The sequence below is a fragment of the Sus scrofa genome, chromosome 14, assembly GCF_054392235.1.
Source record: "Sus scrofa isolate SSC_HxYL_T2T_F1_AM1 chromosome 14, Sscrofa_HxYL_maternal_Yorkshire_Landrace_v2.0, whole genome shotgun sequence".
Lineage (NCBI taxonomy): Eukaryota > Metazoa > Chordata > Mammalia > Artiodactyla > Suidae > Sus > Sus scrofa.
In genome coordinates, this window is record NC_139396.1 from 87,559,539 (window position 1) to 87,580,224 (window position 20,686).

General features: G+C 40.1%; 1 protein-coding gene across 2 annotated transcripts in view; it reads left to right on the forward strand.

The window, feature by feature from the left end:
* Positions 1–13,095, forward strand: part of LOC146396838 (uncharacterized) — a 94,660-nt gene extending 81,565 nt beyond the window's left edge. The window contains exons 5-6 of one of the 2 annotated variants that reach the window (XR_014827973.1): positions 2,930–3,226; positions 3,540–8,550. Coding sequence is in view for 1 of the 2 variants with exons in the window: in XM_084997029.1 (XP_084853155.1) it covers positions 12,575–12,631 (57 nt within the window). In the remaining variant the exon portion in view is untranslated. Of the gene's footprint in view, positions 1–2,929; positions 3,227–3,539; positions 8,551–12,574 lie in introns of those variants that run through there. The other variant, XM_084997029.1, reaches the window with a different exon arrangement.
* Positions 13,096–20,686: the final 7,591 nt, after the last annotated feature.

Consider the following 20,686-nt stretch of genomic DNA (forward strand, 5'->3'; position numbering starts at 1 on the left):
TTATGCTGTTTTACCTTTGAATAACATGGATTCCCATCTTTCTATCCTCCAATAATAATTAATTGCTCATTACCCAGCCCCAAATAGCACATAGTTTGGCTAGGCTTCAATAAGAAATGACCATAATAATCTCATGACTTATGAAGATAAAGGTTTATTTCTCACTCATATTATGTGTCAACTGCAGGACAGCTGAAGCTCTTCTCCATGAGTCTTCTTTATTCCAGGACCCACTCTCAGGGATCAGCCCCTATTAGGGACATTTCATTCTAAAGGCAGAAGGAAAAAAAGCAATGGTTCTCAAATCTTCTGCTCAGAGGTACCATGTTACACTGCTACTCACATTGCATTGGTCAAAGCAATTCACATGGCAAAGCTTACAACCAAGAAAATTGGAATATTTTCCCGCCACAGAAAGGGAGGTCCTGTAGAGGAAGAGCTTCTATAGAGATGGGAGCTGTAAGAAGAGCAGTCAATATTTTGAAGGGGAAAACATGAAATTAAAAAAAGAAAAAGTAATGACGCTGTCCTCCACAGTTACAACTTGAATATTGAGAATGAAAGACCAGAGTCTCCTGTTTATAGTTTGGGAGTAGAGCCGATGGTGATGTCATCATCCAGGTCAGACGTACAGACAGAGGAACAAGTGACGAAGACCAATATCATGGATTCCACTTTGAATATGTTGAGTTATCGATGGCTGTGAACTCTCTGAGTAGAACCTGGCTTTACTAACTTGAATTTGAGAGACAGTAACTGTGCCAAGATACAGTTCTGAGAGTCATCTCCATGCAGCCTGTGGGTGGAGCCCTGTAAGTGGATAAGCCCTCCCATGAGGTGTGAGGAAGGGAATGAAGACTTAGCTAAATACTTTCTTAGAACTCCATATCTAGTGTTCAGCAATGGAATGGGAGCCAATGAGAGATGGAGGAGGAGAAGAAGAAAAAGACACACAAGGAGTTCCCATCATGGCTCAGTGGAATCAAATCTGACTAGTATTGATCCCTGGCCTCACTCAGTGTGTTAAGGATCCCACATTGCTGTGAGCTCCGGTGTAGGTCGCAGACGTGGCTAGGATCCCATTTTGCTGAGGCTGTGGTACAGGCTGGCAGCTACAGCTCCGATTTGACCCCTAGCCTGGGAACCTCCCTATGCTGCGAGTGAGGCCCTAAAATAAATAAATAAATAAATAAGTAAGTAAGTAAGTAATATTAAAAAGACACACGAACGGGTCACTTCGAGGAAAGCACAAGAAGTGCTTGTCCACAATATCAAAATATGCATAACTAATATCTAAGTACCAACCATCACTATAAGCCCTTCACACATATCGTTCTCAGTTAACACAATAGCCCTAGCAAGTAAGTTCTATCTTATAGCGGAAGAAGCTGAGATAGAAGCTAGGTAACCTACCCACAGTCACACATAAGTAAAGGTGGAATAATGTGGAACCAAATTGTACAGCTCCAGAGATGACTATATTTCAAACGGTTTGGAGGGAAGAAAAAAAAGTGGCAGCCTGACTGTGAGGGCCTGAAGAGTGACTGGGAGGTGAAGAAATGGAGTAATGTGGGAATCCAGAGGGGAAAACAATTACTGCTGGATGAGCTGACCAGGAAAATCTTCATCATCTTCAGACTAAAGGTGAACAGAATATGGACATTCTTTCCTCCACCTAGTCACCCTGCATGTCAAAGCTGTAGTTTAGAAGCATGATCTTCTGAGAACTGCAGCTAAAGGGCAGACCTGTGGGAATTTTGTCAACCTGAGGGGGTCATCACTTCCTAGTAATGACCATCCTGCCTTTGGATCCAGTGACAGGGATTGCCTGCTGGTCACCAGTGTTCCCTCTTTGTCAGCACAACCACATTTCCCAGCCTCCTTTGCATCAGATGTGACCACGTGGCTGCATCCTAACAATAATAGTGCAAAGTAATGAGGGGTTCCAGGCCTGGCCTGGAAAGAACTCCCCATGCAATCCCCCTCTCTCTTTGCCAGCCTAGCATGACCTGTGCTGAGAAACCGTACATTGAGGACGCCAGAGCCTCCATGCACCTACACACCTGAATGATGGCCTGAAGTGTCCACCTGCTATTACTAAGGTGTGACACCTGCGTGGGACTGTCCCATGAATGAGGACATTTTATGATGTTAAACCTATGATACTTTAGAATGTGTTACAGCAGCTGTAACAACCTTAACCAACACAGCTCTCTTTCTGTTAGAGCCACCTCATATTTCCATTACTTGAATACCTTTGCATCTTCCTGGGTATTTTTTCTACATCTCAGATCTTTATAACAACATAAATTGTGTAATCTCCAGAGAACAGTTAAGAAGATAAAATTCAAGTCTCTTTGGGGGAAGAGGTTGTGTTTCTACAAAGGTGTTTAAACTCCTTTGGGTCCCTTTTCCTTTATAGACAAAGAAGAGCATGGGGTGTTCCTGCTGTGATGCAGTGAGTTAAGGATCCACGGTTGTCTCTGTGGCAGTGCAGGTTGAATCCCTGGCCTGGGAACTTCCATTTGTCATGAGCGTGGCCATGAAAAAAGAAGAAAAAACACGGAATAGACATGACCTAAGCCTCTGTGTAGCAGCAAAATCTGCTTCTGTGATGTAATGACAAAGTGTGTCACATGCATGGATGTGATGGAAAGGTCACCAGATTCAGAGTCAGACAATCTTATTCCATCTGCATGACCTCAGGCACATCACCTCATCTCTCAATTTCCTCATTTGTAAAAAATAAGAAGAGCGATACCTACTTCGCAGCTGATGTCATTTATTTGAATAAATAATGTCAGCTGACATTGCTGAAGCCCCAAATAGGTTGCAATGCCACATGAAATGAGCATGTATATCTGGAGGTGCTTTGAAAGCCATAAAGCACTCACCAATGGCTGATGATTCTGTCTCTGTATCTCTCCAGCTGGCTACCTTCCTGCTGTGTGTCTGCATTCAAAACCAGTAAGAAATATGAATATGCAGTATCATTATAATCAAAGGATCCCCGTCTACCTTGGAACCTGCAAAAAAAACGGGGGGGTTATAAAATTGCCCCCTATCCCACTGGCTATTCTGCTATTCCCTCACCTAGGAACGTGGGTTTCTTTCTCCGCCCTGCCCCTGTGCACCAGCATCACCAACACTAGGGCTGTTCCTCTTCTATAGACTCTGCCATTCTCCAAGTACATCAAATAAGGAAGAAACAAGATTACAGCCAGTGGTGAGTGGAGAGCAGAGCCCATCAGACCCCAGTGCTGTGCCATGTTACCTTCAAGGTCAGTGCTTCCCCCGCAACAAGCAGCTCCATCAGTGTGAGGTTGACCCATCTCACCCGTTCTTCTCACTCATGATCACTGTAAATCTAGAATCAAAGAGCTCTTCTCTCTCATGACCACCTGCCAGCAGTGCCATGGTCATTGTCAAAGAAGGCTGCATCCCAGCGCAGCTTGGAGATCCCCAGCTGTCGGGACAGGACAGGAGATGGAGACTGGAAGGCTGCTCCCTGCTTCATTTATTTTTTTTTTCTCTTACAGAAAACATTTCCGTTTCTGAAAGAGTTCTGCCACTATAGCTAGACAAATGTTCGCAAACCACTGAACAAAGTGTCATGAGGCAAGTGATTTACTCTCCAGTCCTCAATTTCCTCAACTGTAAAATATGGGAAATAATAGGTGTTTCCACCATGCAGGATTGTGTGAGCATAAATGAAATCATGGCCACAGATGCGGGAGGTAGTACCATTATTTTCTTTATCACTGTCTTCCTGAAGACCAACCCCAAAACCTGAGCCTCAAAACTATGTCATCAGCAGGACATATTCTAGGTCAACCATACTGGATGTAAGACACATGACTTCAGATTTAAAATATTGGAATCCCTGTTGTGGCTTAGCAGGTTAAGGACCTGATGTTGTCTTTGTGAGGATGCGTGTCTGATCCCTGGCATCACTCAGTGGGTTAAGCTTCTGGCGTTGCCTCAAGCCGCTGTGTAGGTCGCAGATGTGGCTCAGATCTGGCATTGCTGTGGCAGAGGCCTGCAGCTGAGGCTCCAATTCGACCCCTAGCCTGGGAACTTCCATATGCCACAGGTACAGCCTTAAAAAGAAAAAAGAAATTGCAAGCTCTCTGAAATCAAGACTTTGGATAGCAGTCAAGCCTGAGGAACCCAGACACTGAAAATTCGAAATATATCGTCCCTTGGAGGGAACTAAATATACCTTTGCACCAATGATGAAATCAAGACTCAATGCGTAAACAAGGCTTCAAGAGGAGTATAGATCCTATTCTCAAATTAGTCGTCAAAGCATTTTGCTCAGAACTTTTAAAATCATTTTCAAAGTAACCTCTTCCTATAAATAAGGAATATAGCAATTCTGAAATATTCTTTCCTCTTTTTTTTTTTTTATGCCAAGTCTCATAAGTGCCTATTCACAAAGTTTTGTTAACTGAGCTTCCTTAAGTAAAAATGTATTGGTGAGAAATCCCCGTCGTGGCACAGCGGAAAGGAATCCAACTAGCATCCATGAGGATGTGGGTTGGATCCCTGGCCTCACTCAGTGGGTCAGGGATCCAGTGTTGCCACTGGTTGTGGTGTAGATCACAGATGCAGCTTGGATCCCACATTCCTGTGGCTATGGTGTCCGCCGGCAACTGCAGCTCTGGTGTTGGAGCCCTAGTCTGGGAACTTCCATATGCCGCAGGTGCAGCCCTAAAAAGCCAAAAAAAAAAAAGTACTGATAAAAATATTCCCTTAGAATTATAAACTCTATTATACCAAGAATGAAAATTAGCTCTTTAAATACTCAATGATGGTGGGCCACTGGTTTAAGTGTTTTCACACACATCATCTCGTTTAACCTTTATGCCAACATAACCCCATGTTGGATTGTAGAGATTATTTTCTGTTTACCAGCAGGAAAACCAGGCTCAGAGAGTTTAAGTAACTTGTCCAGTGTCCTGAAGCTAAAAAGTGCCAGGGCAGGGATACAAACCAAGGATAACCTGATTCTAAAGCCCTTTGTCCTAACCATTTTTCTATTTTATCTCTTAATTAAGATTAGCTTCGGAGTTCCCACTGTGGAGCACTGAGGTAATGATCTGGTCTCTTGTGGTGTTGCCATTCTGGGTGCAGTGGCTTTAAAGATCCAACATTTCCACAGCTGTGGCATAAGTTGAAGTTTCAACTCAGATTTAATCCCTGCTCTGGAACTTCCATATGTTGTGGGTGCAGCTGAAAAAGGAGTGTGGGGGTGGGGGGTGGAAATTAGCTTTAATCCAGTTAGGACAATTTTTTTTCAGTGATAGACAGACAGTTCATCTTTGCTGATGACAAGAGATGTGAAAGTTTACTAACTGAATATGGAATCTAAAAGTAAGTAATCTAAACCTGTGCTCTTACAAAAAGCAGGGTTTTTAAAATCACTTATTTAATTTTTATTTTTATTGGAGTATAGTTGATTTACAATATTGTGTTAGTTTCAGGTGTACAGCAAAGCGATTCAGTTATATGTATACGTATATCTATTTTTTTCGGATTCCTTTCCCATATAGGTTATCAGAGAATATTGAGTAGATTTCCCTGTGCTATACAGTAGGTCTTTGTGGATTTTATGTTTTATATATAGTAGTGTTTATGTTAATCCCAAACTCCTAATTTATCCTTCCCACCATCTTTCCCCTTTAATAACCATAAGTCTCTTTTTGAAGTCCGTGAGCCTATTTTGTTAATAAGCTCATTTGTATCAATTTTTTTAGATTCTGCATATAAGTGATATATGATATTTGTCTTTGTCTGACTTACCTCACTTAGTGTGATAATCTCTAGGTCCATTCATGTTGCTGCCAATGGCATTATTTCATTCTTTTTTATGGCTGAGTAATATTCTGTTTCAGTAGGGACTTTGTTACAATGAAATTTGCTGGGAGAAAAAAAGAAATTTGCCAAAAAGATCAGTCTTCACATCATCAGCTGGCACATTTCTGGAAGACAGTGTCCACCCTTGACCAAATCTTTAATAAGTCCACTCTGCCTGGCTGACTCTAATCATCTGAGGAGGCCAGTGGAGGTTTCATTCTCATGATGACTTCCAAGGTCTGATTATTGCCAGAGAGCTGAGGTATTTTAGAAATGACCTGTGCAAGGTCACAATATCACCCAGCACATGAGAAGTGGGCATGGAAGTTTAACTCAGGAGATATTAGGCTCATCAACCATCTTCCCCTCGAACCTCTTCTTACACTGACCCATGCAGCAGCCCTGGCACTCCAAGGGAGGGGAAAAGACAAACCGCCTTAGTCTTTCCTGATCTCTCCCAAGAAAGAAAAGAGAACAAACTGGAAAGGGCAATGGAGTTGTTTCATGGTAATGCAGGCTTTCGAGGGAGCTGGCCCCAGTGTCAGGAATGTGCAACTCTATCTGCTGCTGATTTTCTCCCCCAAAGAGCAACCCTCTGGAACGTAAACGTCAACCAAGAATTGGATTTTTCTTACAATGTCAACAATTACTTTGTTATTAAAGAAAAAAAGCTAGGAGGGAGATGGCAGATGGGCACATCTGACAGGGGGGCAGGGAGGAGAGAGAGCAGTGTTCCAGGTAGTGGAGAAATTGTTCAAGGACAATTTGTGTGTGAAAATATAACCCCTGTAAATCTGCCAGAGCCAACAGGGCTGAAGACGAATCACAGAAATGTGTCGTCTCTCCCCAGCAAAGTTGACCACAGGCTTAATTTAGGTGCACGCCCTGTTTATGCTGGGTTTCAGATATTATTTTTTTAAGTGAGGCATGGGCAACAAAGAAGTAAATTGATACCAGTTCCCCTGCCTTGTCCCGTTAATAGCATCTTTTGCCTCCTGGCATTTTTAGAGCTTTGATTCAAAATACAAAAGTCTATGCCATAATCCAGACCAGCGAGCATATCATTGCCACGGCAATAGAATATTGGCCTAGGAGCAAGAGAGCCAACTTTTTTGTTCCCAGTGCCACCATCAACTTTCTTGTTCTTGTGGGCATGACTAAAAAGGATGGAAGAGCTGATCCATTATTTAGCCAGTTGAGAATTGCCTAAGCAGCTCATTCAACCCATTAAGAAAGATATAAGTCACATTAGGGCAGGGACTTTTTTCTTTTCCTATTCATGCTGTGTCCTAAGTGCCTTAACCATGACTAGTGCACAGTCAGAGAGCAATCATTATTTGTGGCATTAATAAATGAATCATCAATTCATTTATCCATCTCAAAGACAAATGCAAAATATGCATGGGTTTTCCTTCCATGGAATTGCAAACGATTCTCATTATTTCACTCAACTTTTACTCTGAGACCATGAGTAAACATATTTCCATATTACTTTAACTGCTTGTCCATGACTTTGGAAAAGGAAGTCATCTCTGGGAACATCCTTAAGTGGAACAAATACTGCCACTTAATTTTCAAACCCTCCCTACCAACTCTTTATTGCAGTGGCTCACTTTCTTAACTTCATCTGTTCACCAGCTTGGATAATATAGGTTACAGACAATTAAACAGAGCTCAGCTCAGAATTATTGCTCTCTAGATTATCAGATTTCAGTTTTATTTCATCATACTTTTTTAAATGAGCTGTCAGCTTTTCACAAGAGGTTTCTGAAGAGAGTCTTCTGAGACGACATTGGTTAAGTCACTTCTCCTTCCTGGGCCTCTGTTTCCTTATCTTAGATAGAAGACAGTTGGACCAGATTAGGGGCCCCAGTATGACAACACTCAGACAGATGGAAGCCATAGACGCTTCTTATTTGACCTACACCGGGATTTTGGTTTTCTGTGCCGGTGTGTGTGTGTGGCAAAGGGACATATGGGAGTTTCATTGCTTAGTTGCCAAAAGATGAAGAAATTTTCACATAAAAATCCAGAAATCTAAATTTCTCTCTTCTCTTTAGAAATCAGAGAACAACACTGGCAACACTGGGTCCAAAATCACATAGGACATTTAGGGGCTGTGCCCATTTCAGGTAGTTCGGCCTCACTGGATTTCCCAGTGCCCTCAGACCGGCATTACTCCTAAATACTAACCCTGAACCAGGTGAACGCTGAAATTCCTTCCAGAATAAGCCTTCTATTATTCCAGAATTGTATGAATATGTATACAATACTGTCAATTGGTATTAGGTCACTCCTAAGCATTGAATGAGAGTCGACATTGTATAAAATGTTGTATTGTCACTGTGATTTATTTTTGAAGATCATGGGGACACTCTAACAACTCTGAGTCTCAGCTTCCTCATCAGTAATGAGGAGAATGGGCTGTTAATCAATCAAGGTTCCATGCAACTCCCTGGCCTCAATTTGAATGTAGAGCTAAAGGATTAGACTACTACCTAAGTGGCTGTTTCTCAGATAGGCCCAGGTATTAACTCTGAATGTCTCTAAATGGTAACACTTTTCGCATTGACATTCTTCTAGGCAATGAAGTAGATAGTGTAAGTAAGACAGTACATTTCCCCCATGGGACTCAATAAAGCTATTTTTTATTTTGAATGGAAAATAAATACAGCCCATAAGTTTTGTTTATTTTTTCTGAGTAATCCCTTTCATTTCTCAAATTCTGTGATTCTGTATTTTGTTGTGCCTTTCCCCACCTAGAACAAAATCCTCCAAAATGAAATACTCTACAAATATCATATTGGTAGAAAAGAATAAAATTGAAATTGCCTAAATAGTCTCTAAATGCTTTTTTCTTCCTTAAAGTACAGTTGATCTACAATGTTGTGCCAATTTCTGTTGTACAGCAAAGTGACTCCGTCATATATATATATATATATATATACATTCTTTTTTTTTAATATTCTTTTCCATCCTGGTCTATTCCAGGAGATTGAATACAGTTTCCTGTGCTATAGAGTAGGGCCCTAGTCTAAATGTAATAGTTTGTATCTGCTAACCCCAAATTCCCACTCTATCCCACTCCCTCCACCCCCCGGCCTTGGCAACCACAAGTCTACTCTCTATGCCTGTGAGCCTGTTTCTGTTTTGTAGATAGACTCATTTGTACCATATTTTAGAGTCCACATATAAGTAATATCATATGCTATTTGTCTTTCTCTTTCTGGCTTATTTCACTTAGTATGATAATTTCTAGTTGCATCCATGTTGCTGCAAATGGCATTACTTCATTCTTCTTTATGGCTGAGTAGTATTGCATTGTATATATGTGCCACATCTTCTTAAGCCATTCATCTGTCCATAGATATTTAGGTTGTTTCCATGTCTTGGTTATTAAGAATAGTGCTGCAATGAACATAGGGGTACATATATCTTTTTTGAATTATAGTTTTGTCTGGATAGATGCCCAGGAGTGGGATTGCTGGATCATGTAGTAGCTCTATATTTAGTTTTCTGCGGAACCTTCATACTGTTTTCCATAATGGTTGTACCAATTTACATTCCTACCAACAGTGTTGGAGGGTTCCCTTTTCTTCACACCCACTCTAGTATTTCTATACTTATTAATGATGGCCATCTAATGCTTCTCAATATGATTATATTCTGGTGTCATAGGAACCCTGGGAAGGAACTATCATCATCCTACTTTTGCTGTGAGACACGAGTAAGAGCTGGAACTCAGTGTGGTCTGATTAGAAATACCAAGCTTTTCCCACCATACCTCTCAGCCTTCTAGAAAAGTCTGTTCCAAAACTATAGACAACTATGTGTTTTTAGGTGGAAGTAAGCACTGAGTTGAATTTTCCTCCATTACTATCAATAAACACATAGATTTTTCTCATTGAGGAACTAAATTTAGACTTAGAAATTTGTAAATCTCCCAGGTTTATCAATAATTATTTTTCATCATTGAGTGTTATTTTAAAAATATTTTAACAACTGAGTTCCATTGTGGCTCAGTGGTAACGAACCCCACTAATATCCTTAAAGATATGGGTTCAATCCCTGGCCTCACTCAGTGGGTTAAAGATCCAATGCTGCTGCAAGCTGTCACATAGCTGGCAGATATGGCTTAGATCCAGTGTTGCTGTGGGTGTGTTGTAGGCCTGCAGCTGCAGCTCCCCTAGCCTAGAAACTTCCATATGCCATAGATGCAGCCCTAAAAAGCAAAATAATGATAATAATAATAATAATAATAAAGCCTTTTTAATAACAATTTTGTTTCTCCTCTACTTGTTTGTATGATTACCTTCTGTTCACTGCAGGTGACACTGATTTTTCATTTAGTTATAAAAAATTGTTAAAGTGAGTCGATATAAATAAATGTCATAACAGGGTATGGGGGACAGTACAGGTGGCAAATTGATAATGTAAAAATCGGAAACATGCCAATATTTGAGGTTGGAGGAACCCTAGTCTGAAGAAGGTGTAATCAGGGCCCTGGGGAGGGACTGCCTCTATCAACGAGTCAATTAAAGTCCTTCAGGGAGCAGCAATCTTGTGGCTGAATAGGGGGAAGGGCCAGAAATAAGGAAGTGTCAACAAGGAAAGATGTTAATCAAAGAAGATTGTCTTCTCTCAGTGTTTTTCCTCATTTCCTCCTCAGTACACCTCTGTCCTATTCCCAAACCCCACCCCACCCAAGACCTATTATTTTTCTATTAGGAAGCTCATACATTTTTAAATCCTGCTTAATTGGTCACCGACATATCTGGCTCCCCTCTTGAGCCCTAAAATCACTCAACTCAAGTAAAAATATTCTTCTCATTTCAGTAAATGAAAACTATCTACATGCAAAAAAATAAAGCAGAGAAATAACAATTCTTTCTCTAAGAACAGCAACAAGAGTACCAAGTGGAAAACACCAAGTGTTTAGAAAGACAACAATCAGCTTCATTTTATTTAAATGCTCCATTGTTTGTAATAAATTCTTAATACCTTGAAAATCAAATTTTTTCCACTATCAATTTAATCCTTGGTCACTTGGAAAACACTGGCTTTTTTTTTTTTTTTTTTTCTCTCTCTCTCTCTCCTTTCTGCCTCTCTTACCCCCATGCAGACACTGGGGGATTTGGATATGTAAGTCCTGAATTATAAGCCAATTCCAATAAAAATATTATCAGCTCTGTGCCGGGAAGAGCGCCAAAAGGTATCAAGACCTAGACTGTTACAGATTACTGGGAGCAAACCATCTCTCCACCCTACCATGGAACAAACACTCAGATCATGCAAAAAATAGAGACACAAATTCTGTAAGCAATAGCTGATCTACAGTGAAATCCTTTCCTAATTTAGAAGACCCAGTTGTGTTTAACTTTTATACCAAGCACATATTAATCATTGTATAATTATTGCAGGATTGAAAATCCATGCCAAATATGCCATAACTTCCTACACCCACACCATGGCAGACATTACTAATCAATCATGAAACTCTTTCCTGTTAGGGGCTGGGGAAGGAGGGCCAGAAAGGGCAAGAATTTCCCCCTTCCTAATGTTTCTTTCTTGTGGAGGGAGCACCTTTAGTGTAACACATCTGGCCTCACTCTATCTCCTCACATCTTCTTCCCCAGGGAAGGAAAGGGACATAATTTGGTAGGTGACCTTTGAAAGAAACAGTAGCAATGGGTTGCCAGTCACACTCACCCCCAGAGCATATATTTCTGACTGTTCTCTAACCAGCTAATGAATGTATCAGTGAAAGTGCTGGCCTTAGGGGAGATTTTGCAGTGACCCAGTGCTGCCTAAGACAGGTGTTGTTTCTTTAATGCCAGAAGTAAGAATGGGGAAACCCACTCAAAAGCAGATATAACTCATATTCTTCAATATCAGCTTTAACAATGGCAAAAGTGATGTTTTACTCTTTTGACCAGTTCTAATTGATTCAGACCTAGGGCCAAAGAAGAAGGGTGATGTCTACTGGGTCCCTCAGAACTCCTCAAAAAGCAATCAATTGGGGTTTTCACAGGAAATTAATGTGCAATCTAATACACGCCAGGAGCCACAAGATGCTCTAGTTTAAGCTGAAGAGAGGCATGAGGTCTGTGTTGTTTAGGGCAATCTGCTGACTCCTAGACAAGATCCTACATAGAAGAGGCAGTTTTCATCACCAAGCTTTAGAGGCTTTGCAGTCCAGAGAACTAGTTTTTTCATTGCTGCTGGCATAATCTGTCCTAAGCAACTAAACCAACTGATCAAACTCATAAGCACCTCCCTTATGCTTCTGTTGGAAGTGTAAATTGATACCATCTTTTGTGGGCCAATTTGGCAGCAGATAGCCATATTGTAAATGTATTTACCTTTTGTCATGGCATTCCACTTCTGTGTATCCATCTCAGAGAAAATTGAAATATATACAAAAATATATTTCCAAGTTTATCACAAAACCTAATGGAAAACTGGAAACTACCTAAATGTCCAGAAATAGAGAAGTGGTTAAATAGTTATGGGATATTATGCAGTAGTCATTTTGTTTTTTAATATGGCATATGTCTACCATGTGTCAGTGAGTGATGATATGGGGATAAAGTGAGAAAGGAACGTCCACTTAGCCCATATTTCTTCTATTTAAATTTCTAAGTGAATTTAAACTGACTTAATTTTATAATTGATAATTAATAAGAAAAACCGACCCTGATCTGATAGTTTTTAGTTCATAGGATGCTGTGACCGTCATCTAGTTTGCTCAGAGTGCCTGGAAACTGAATGAGAAATCACAAGGCTGGTGGAGGAGCAGGGACTGGGGGCCAAGGTAGCAGCTGTCTGAAGAGCAGAGTTCTCCCAGACCCAGGTATGCCTGATTCACCCTTTCCCTCCTAATAGAATCCAGCTTTCAAGGACTAATGTTCCTCCATCTGTCAAAGTCACTGTCTCCTCCTTTATAATCCTGGATAAACATCATCCAGGAGTTCCCGTTGTGGCACAGTTGTTAACGAATCCAACTAGGAACCATGAGGTTGCCAGTTTGGTCCCTGGCCTTGCTCAGTGGATTAAGGATCCAGTGTTGCCATGAGCTGTGGTGTAGGTTGCAGACACGGCTCAGATCCCGAGTTGCTGTGGCTCTAGTGTAGGCCGGTGGCTACAGCTCTGATTAGACCCCTAGCCTGGGAATCTCCATATGCCGTAGAAGTGGCCCTAGAAAAGGCAAAAGGACCAAAAAAAAAAAAAAAAAAATCATCCAAGTCTTCATCTTTGAGCTCTTATTTGAGAAACTTCAGGTAGATCATAGACACCTTCTTTCTTTTGTCAGATCCTAATACAATGGGTTGGGTTTCAGCTTTGGCCAGGTGACTGCCCTTGAGAAGATGCAGGCTGCCTCCCGCCCTCTTGAAGGGTCACATTAGCATTCTAAAGGCTGTGGGTAAAAAGCCTGGTTGATTTTGTCTAACTCAAATTTATTTGATCCGTCTTTCTTCCTGAAAAACCTGTTTTCACAGATCAAAGTTTAGGCAGTACCTTAGGAAAACTTGCCAGTATATTATTTTTCAGCATATTCATATTCCCCCTTGATTGGAAACAAGCTGTCTTCACCTCCCCATCACATCTTCAGCCACAGTCTTTTCCTTAATGACTGTCATTTCCAGAAAGTTGGCCTCATTGATCATATGTGAATTCTAGGTATTGGCAACCCATCCTTAAAACTGCAATCTCCTCTGACGTAGGATTTGGTTTATATTTTGCAGTAATGTCATGGATGAAGACTTTCTTACATCAGTTATTTTATTTTGTTCTCGCAATAGTTCTATCAGGTATGAGTGATGCTGTGTCATCTGTCCCATTGATAAGAGAGGAAATGGAGCATCCAAGAAGTAACTGAAACTCTGTCTTAGTGATAATGAAACCAAGCCACGAACTGGCATCTCCAACATTTTAGTCTTGAATTATAAGCCAATTAAATCCTTGCACAGAATAGGTTCTCAATACACTGGACTTTTCAGTCATTGGAAGCCTTGCGTACTGAAGGCTCAGTCTGGTAGATGATGTCTCACTGTAAACCACTAGGCTTCTCTCTATTAAAATAAATAGGCTTGCACCACTCCAGTCATGGCTGTTGGTTTGCCATTGTTGTTATTTAGTAGAGTTTCTGTCCCTCAGGGAAAGAGCAATCTAACTATAAAGCTCATTCAAAAAGTTGGAGCCAAGGAAAGCAAGACACATTGCCTATAGAGTTCTGGGAATATGGAGATAATTCTCAGCTAGGAGCACCAGAGAATTCTCTATAGCAGAGGGGCCCTAGAGCTGGATTTCTGTGGATGACGGGGAAGGGAAAGATGAGTAGAGGCTTTCCAGGAATGTGAATGTCATGGACAAAAACACGACAGTCATGCAGGTTTTTCTGTCCTTTCAAGATCCTCGTTCCCACTCTTTGAAATAGAATATTAATAGTGAAAGCAACTCCTCTGTGTCTGGGGGCATCAACAGAGACCCAGGTATTAGGGCACTGGGCATATTTTCTTTGCAAACCAGTCACTGAATCCTTACTTCTTGCGGCTCCATTGCTTATCGGTGGCCCATTCCTGAATCTACACAATCCATATTTTCACATTCTAAGAAACATTTGCTAAGTGCTATGCAAACACAACCTGAAGAAGGTCCCTAGGCAGCTTTTCTCCAACTGTACTGCCACCTCTAAGGCCCCATTGTTTAAGTTCTAGAGTTACTAGAACAGTTAGGACTTGGGTCTCTATTTCCTGACTACAAAGTGATCAGGAAGAGCAAGATAACAAAAAAGAGGTCCTTGAGGACACAGAGAAGGAGGAGGTCAGTGTTTATTGAGAGAGATTTCGGGAAGGGACGGATTGTGTGCTAAACCAAGTCCCCACGTTATCAAGGTGAATCGAATTGACTTACTCTCAAGCTGCTTCTTAGATCAGATATCCTTTGCAGCAAACCCAATTGAAAAAAAATAATAATAATTTACCAGTAAAGCATTTCCTACCTGGCAGAAAAATTATCCGCCCCATCAAAAGTCACACCATGTAGTTATTTGCCCCTTCTGAATTCTCTCAGGGCTCAACCTCTAATAATGGGTGGTTTGCTTTTTAATTACCTTCTTTTTGGGGTTAACTCGATAATATTCCTTTCTTTGGGAGATGGTGCCTTAACACCCAAGGGTCAACTTTATGCCTTTATTTCCGAGTCCTACAAATTATTCACATCCCCTTGGAAGCTGCCTCCTCAGTGAATTTAGGTGAGTCATTTAATCTCTCCATGTTTCAAATCCTAAGAAGGACAACTGAGAGGGTTTTTGGCCTAAGAATTGTAAGGATTAAAAGAAATAATTCAAGGTATTTAGCTAGCAGCGTTTCTAGCACATAATGAATGCTCAATAAATGTTAACTATGTTACTTCGAACTTTTTCTGGTCACAGTCACTGCCTGTTTTGCACATCTGCAAAAAGTTTTCCAGTGGCCAAGGCAGGGAAGTTGCTTTCTATATATATCTCTCATAGTTAATACATTGTGGAACATTTTGAAACTACCAAAATTATAAAGATACATAATTGCCTTAATTCTTCTATCAACACAAGCATGTATATTTTAAGTTTAAAATATTTTCTTTTGCTAACAACAGTATTTTTAATGTCTTTCCAGTTCAATAAACCTGTTTCTATCACAATCTTATCATGTGCATCCTTTTTTTTTTAGTGTTGCATCATGATACATTTAGCCAATCCTCTATTTCAATTACTAACGTTTCCAACTTTTTGTTTTTGTAAACAATGTTCCCTTGTAAGTTTTGTATTCCCTTTGTGAATTTGTTCAAAATTTTCTTTAGCATCAATGCATAGAAGTGAAATTTCTGGGTTTAAGAGTATACCGTATCTACAAAACTTAATATCTACTGCCAAATTGCCTTTCTGAAGAACTGTACAAATTGACACTCCCCCCAATGGGGCAGATTCCATGCTCTCGATTCCAACCCAATATTGGCTACTATTTAAAATCTTGGCCAAGGAGTTCCAGTCATGGCTCAGCGGTTAACAAATCTGGCTAGTCTCCATGAGGACAAAAATTCAATCCCTGGCCTTACTCAGTGTGTTGAGGATCCGGCATTGACGTGAGCTGTGGTGCTGGTCGTAGACGTGGCTTGGATCTCTGGTGTAGGCTGGCAGCTACAGCTCCAATTCGACCCCTAGCCTGGGAACCTCCATATGCTGCAGGTGCAGCCCTAAAAAAAAAAAAAAAAAAAAAAAAGGCAATAAATAAATAAATAAATAAATATAAAATAAAATCTTGGCCAAGTTGATTGGTATAACTCTAATTTCATTTCTTAATTTAAATTTTTTAATCCAAAGTAATGATGAAAATCGTTTAATACATTCACCAAATATTTGAATTTTTCTCTGTGACATCCCTGACAGTATCAACAAAGAGATGGTAAAACATGCTGTCAAAAGCACAGACTCTAGCTTGATTACCTGAGTTTGAATCCATGTCCTCTCTCTTTCTAGCTGTGAGACCTTAGGCAGATTACTTACTTTCTCTGTGCCTAAATGTCTCCATCTAAAATGAGGCTATTACTGGTGTTTACCGTATAAAGTTAAGTACATGCAGGTGTTTAGGACAATGAGCTACTGTTACTGTTTGCCCATCTTTCACTTGGTTTCTGGACTTCTTTAGGTGAATGTGGTAAAGAAGGCAGGGTGGGGGATATGCAGAAGTGATGACATAAACAAAACCCATAAAGGAACATGGATATCATGCTAGCTCCTACATTTGAACTTTTCCAACATTTCATGTGTTTTAAAGAATGAAGGGGTGTTCCAGTTGTGGCTCAGCAGTAACAAACCTGACTGGTATACATGAGCACATAGGTTCAATCCTTGGCCTTGCTCGGTGGGTTAAGTATCCAGCACTGCCATGAGCTGTGGTGTAGGTCACAGACACGGCTCAGATCACGCATTACTGAGGCTGTGGTGCTGGCCTGGCTGGCAGCTGCAGCTCCAGTTTGACCCCTAGCCTGGGAACTTCCATATGTGACACATGTGGCCCTAAAAAGCAAAAATAAAAAATTTTAATTAAAAAAATAAAGAATGAAGAACAAGAATGGTTTTACTCATTGTCTTCTACTTCATGAAAACCAATTTAAACCAAATGAAAAAAAGCCTTGACAAGTCATCAACATGAAGTTTTCTTAGTCTATGCATGACACTGTCCCCGGGGTCAAGGAGCTCCCAGGCTGTGTTTTCTTTCACCCATAATGACCCCTGTTGGGCAGGCCTGGTGGGTATGGCTATATTTGCCCCAGCCTTTGGATCTCCAAATGCAAATTCGATAAGAATATCTCTCCTCTCCCTATTATGCAGCACAAAGGGGAATTTTTAGAACCCAATTTTGGGTTCTACTGTTGTCTTCGAGTTGGGCACCACTATCCAGAAATGCACACAGCCCCAGAAATTTCCTAGAGGGTCTAAAGGACCCTCAGCACTCATCTAAGTTGAACCTCTTCATTCACAGAGAAGGTTGTGGGTCACTATAGTCTCAACAGATCCAAGAAAGGGAAAACAGAAAGCATGGGGAGCTTCCTAACTTTTGGAGTTTAGGAGTCTTCTATGTAATTTAAAAAAAAAAAAAAATGTTTAAACCCAATCCCAGTGTTGAGGGGACTAGTTGAAGATAGAGGAGTCACAATTACTCTAGCTTATTCTGTCCATATATCCTGTACCAGAATGACTGAAGGCACTTTACAAAACTGGAATTCTATAGTGTGTATTTGAGAACCATTTGTCTAAGGATAGTCATCCTCCTCTCCCCTCCTACCAATGTCCCAAACTTTCTCCAGAGCTGTGACTTATATAAGTCACCCAACACCACTTCCCATCTCTGGGGCTCAGCTTCCTCCTATGTAAAAATAAGGGTACTATCCTAAAAGACGCCTTCTAGAACAAACGTGTCATGACCCCATTTAAGGCCCTATATGTTGACTCAAATGTACTTTCCTGAAGAAAAGTATTGTACGACAGCAGAAATCATGACTCCCATAATTACTACTATTGTACACACATTTTCAGTTAGGCCCAGGATACAACTCAGGGCTCCTCACTTCCATACCTTGACAAGCCAGGGACACTCAAAATGGGTATGGCTTCCAAAAATAAAAACATGGGTACTGACTTAGGCAAGGAGGATTTAGAAGACCAGCACACCTGAGTTTACAAACAGAACTTTTCAATGCTTTCAAGTAAAAAATCTCAAAGCTGTTTTAATACCTTCTCCCTGTGATGTCTTCCCTAAGGGCTGCCCTCTGCCACAGTCCTTATTGGCTGGACCCATGATTCTCACATCTGGTTGCACATTAGAATCCCTTGATGGGGCAAGAGGGTAAAAAACTCTTATGACCATCCACCCGCAAAGAGTCTGATTTAATTAACCTGGGGGTGGAACCCCAGCATCATATCTTAACAGCTGCCCAGGTGAGCCTAGTGTGCAGTGAAAGCTGATTGCCACGAGTCTAGATGAACTGACTGCAGAGTGGGGTGCATAATTCATCATAATTGAGGATGCTGCAAAAAAAGTTTTGAATGGCTTTATACATATTTTTATCTCATTTTTTAAAAATTCTTCATAATTTATATTTCTGATTATATATATTAGTACATTTGCAACAGATTAGTAGCAGTAGTATATATAGAATTTATCAACAAATACACATGTATCTGGTGTGCATTCTAAAACAAGGATTTTCATTTTTTCTTTTTAAATTTTTATTGTCTTTTTTTTTTTTTTTTTTTTTTTTTTTTTGCTTTTTAAGGCTGCCCCACAGCACATGGAAGTTCCCAGGCTAGGGGTTGAATCGGAGCTGTAGCTGCCAGCCTACACCACAGCCACAGCAATGCCAGATCCAAGCCTTGTCTGTGACCTACACCACAGCTCATAGCAGTGCTAGATCCTTAACCCACTCAGTGAGGCCAGGGATCAAACCTGTGTCCTCATGGATACTAGTCAGATTCGTTTCCACTGCGCATGACAGGAACTCCCACTTTTTTTATTTTTTGTTAAAGTATAGTTGATTTAAAATGTGTCAATTTCTGCTGTGCAACAAAGTGACCCAGTCATATATCTATATCTTCTTTGATATATATACACGCACGTGTATGTACATACATATATGTATGGATGTATATGGATTTATGTATGTAGATGTGTGTGTGTGTATATGAAGACATTCCCTTTCTTATGTTATCTTCTGTCAAGGTCTATCCCAAGAGACTAGATATGGTTCCCTGTGCTATACAGTAGGACTTTATTGCTTATCCATTCTGAATGTAATAGTTCACATCTACTAACCCCACACTCCCCATCCATCCCACTCCCTCCCCCTTCCTCCTTAGCAGCCGCAAATCTGTTCTGTATGTCTGTGAATCTATAAAACAAGGGTTTTTTGATAGAAGTGCATCCTCCAAAAGTTTGAATCTAAACAATTCATTGGGTAAGTAGTCATTTCTAAAAAGTAAGTATATCTTTCATTATAGCCTTTGTGGTCTGTTGTTAGTTAATTTCATATTGTTAGTTGTCCTTAATTTGTGCATTTTGTCTTGTCTCCCAAAGTAGATTGTAAATACCTTTAGCGAAGATTCTGATTCCTCATTTTTAGTGTCCCCCATATTTCTTGGCATGGTATATAACCCATGGCTGCTCAACTTTGGGCAAGCCTTTGTTTCCTCACTTAAAAGATACTGCTAATAACAGTACCAACTTCATAGCTTTATTTATGAGGATTACAATTGAGATAATTCATACTCATTCACTAACATATATTACGGACTCAGTGAATAGGAGCTATTTTATTATTTGTTTGTTGAGTTGAATTCTCACATCCCTTACGTATGGAATGCCATGCTAGACAGTGAGCAAAAAATGTATAAGATATGGTTCCTCTTTGAACAACTTGAAGTCTATCAACAGCAAAAAAAAAAAGAAAAAAGAAAGACATTTAAACATTCAATCATAAGAATACAAAATAGATCTCAGATTAGCACATGTATAAAGTGCTATGAAAATACAGCTAAGGGAACAATTAATTCTTCCTAGTGCCTTGAAGCATGAATAGGAGTTTTCCTGTATTCAAGGAAGAGGTGTGTGCTTGGAAGAAAAGCATAAGCAAATGCACGGAGCACTTATTATCAAAGTGCAGTCTGGGGATCCATGAGAATCCCTGAGACTATTGCAGGTGTTTAAAATAACAGTCATAATAATCCTAAGACATTATTTGCTTTTTTCTACCCATGTACTCTCACAAAAGTACAGTGGCATTTTCCAGAAGCTACGTGACTTGTGATATTCAACAGATTGAAGGTAGAAGCAGCTCTGAGAATCCAGCTGCCTTCTATTTAAGAGATCTGTAAAAATGTAAAACAATGCCTCTCTTTTCACTGTTTCTGTTTTGAAAAAATACGTTTACTTTTTATTAAATAAAATGTCTGCTGACATTGTAATGAGTTTATTTTGTTATTTTTAATGTGTTAATGAATATTTAAAATACTTAAACATTTCAACTATAATTTCTAATGTGGTACTTATATTATGTATTTATACAAACCACCATAAACAAAAGCTCTTTGAGGTCTTCAACAATTTTTAAAAGTGAAAGGGTCCTGAGACCACTAGCCATCAAGGCATAAAACTGCATGGCATCTTTAAGGGATAAATGAATTCATGTTGTTAGCTCCCTCCAGTTCTTTTTGGAAGTACAGTATAAATTATAAATGTATATATCACATTCACACACAATGAATACGATTATCATAACCTCTCAGCCCATG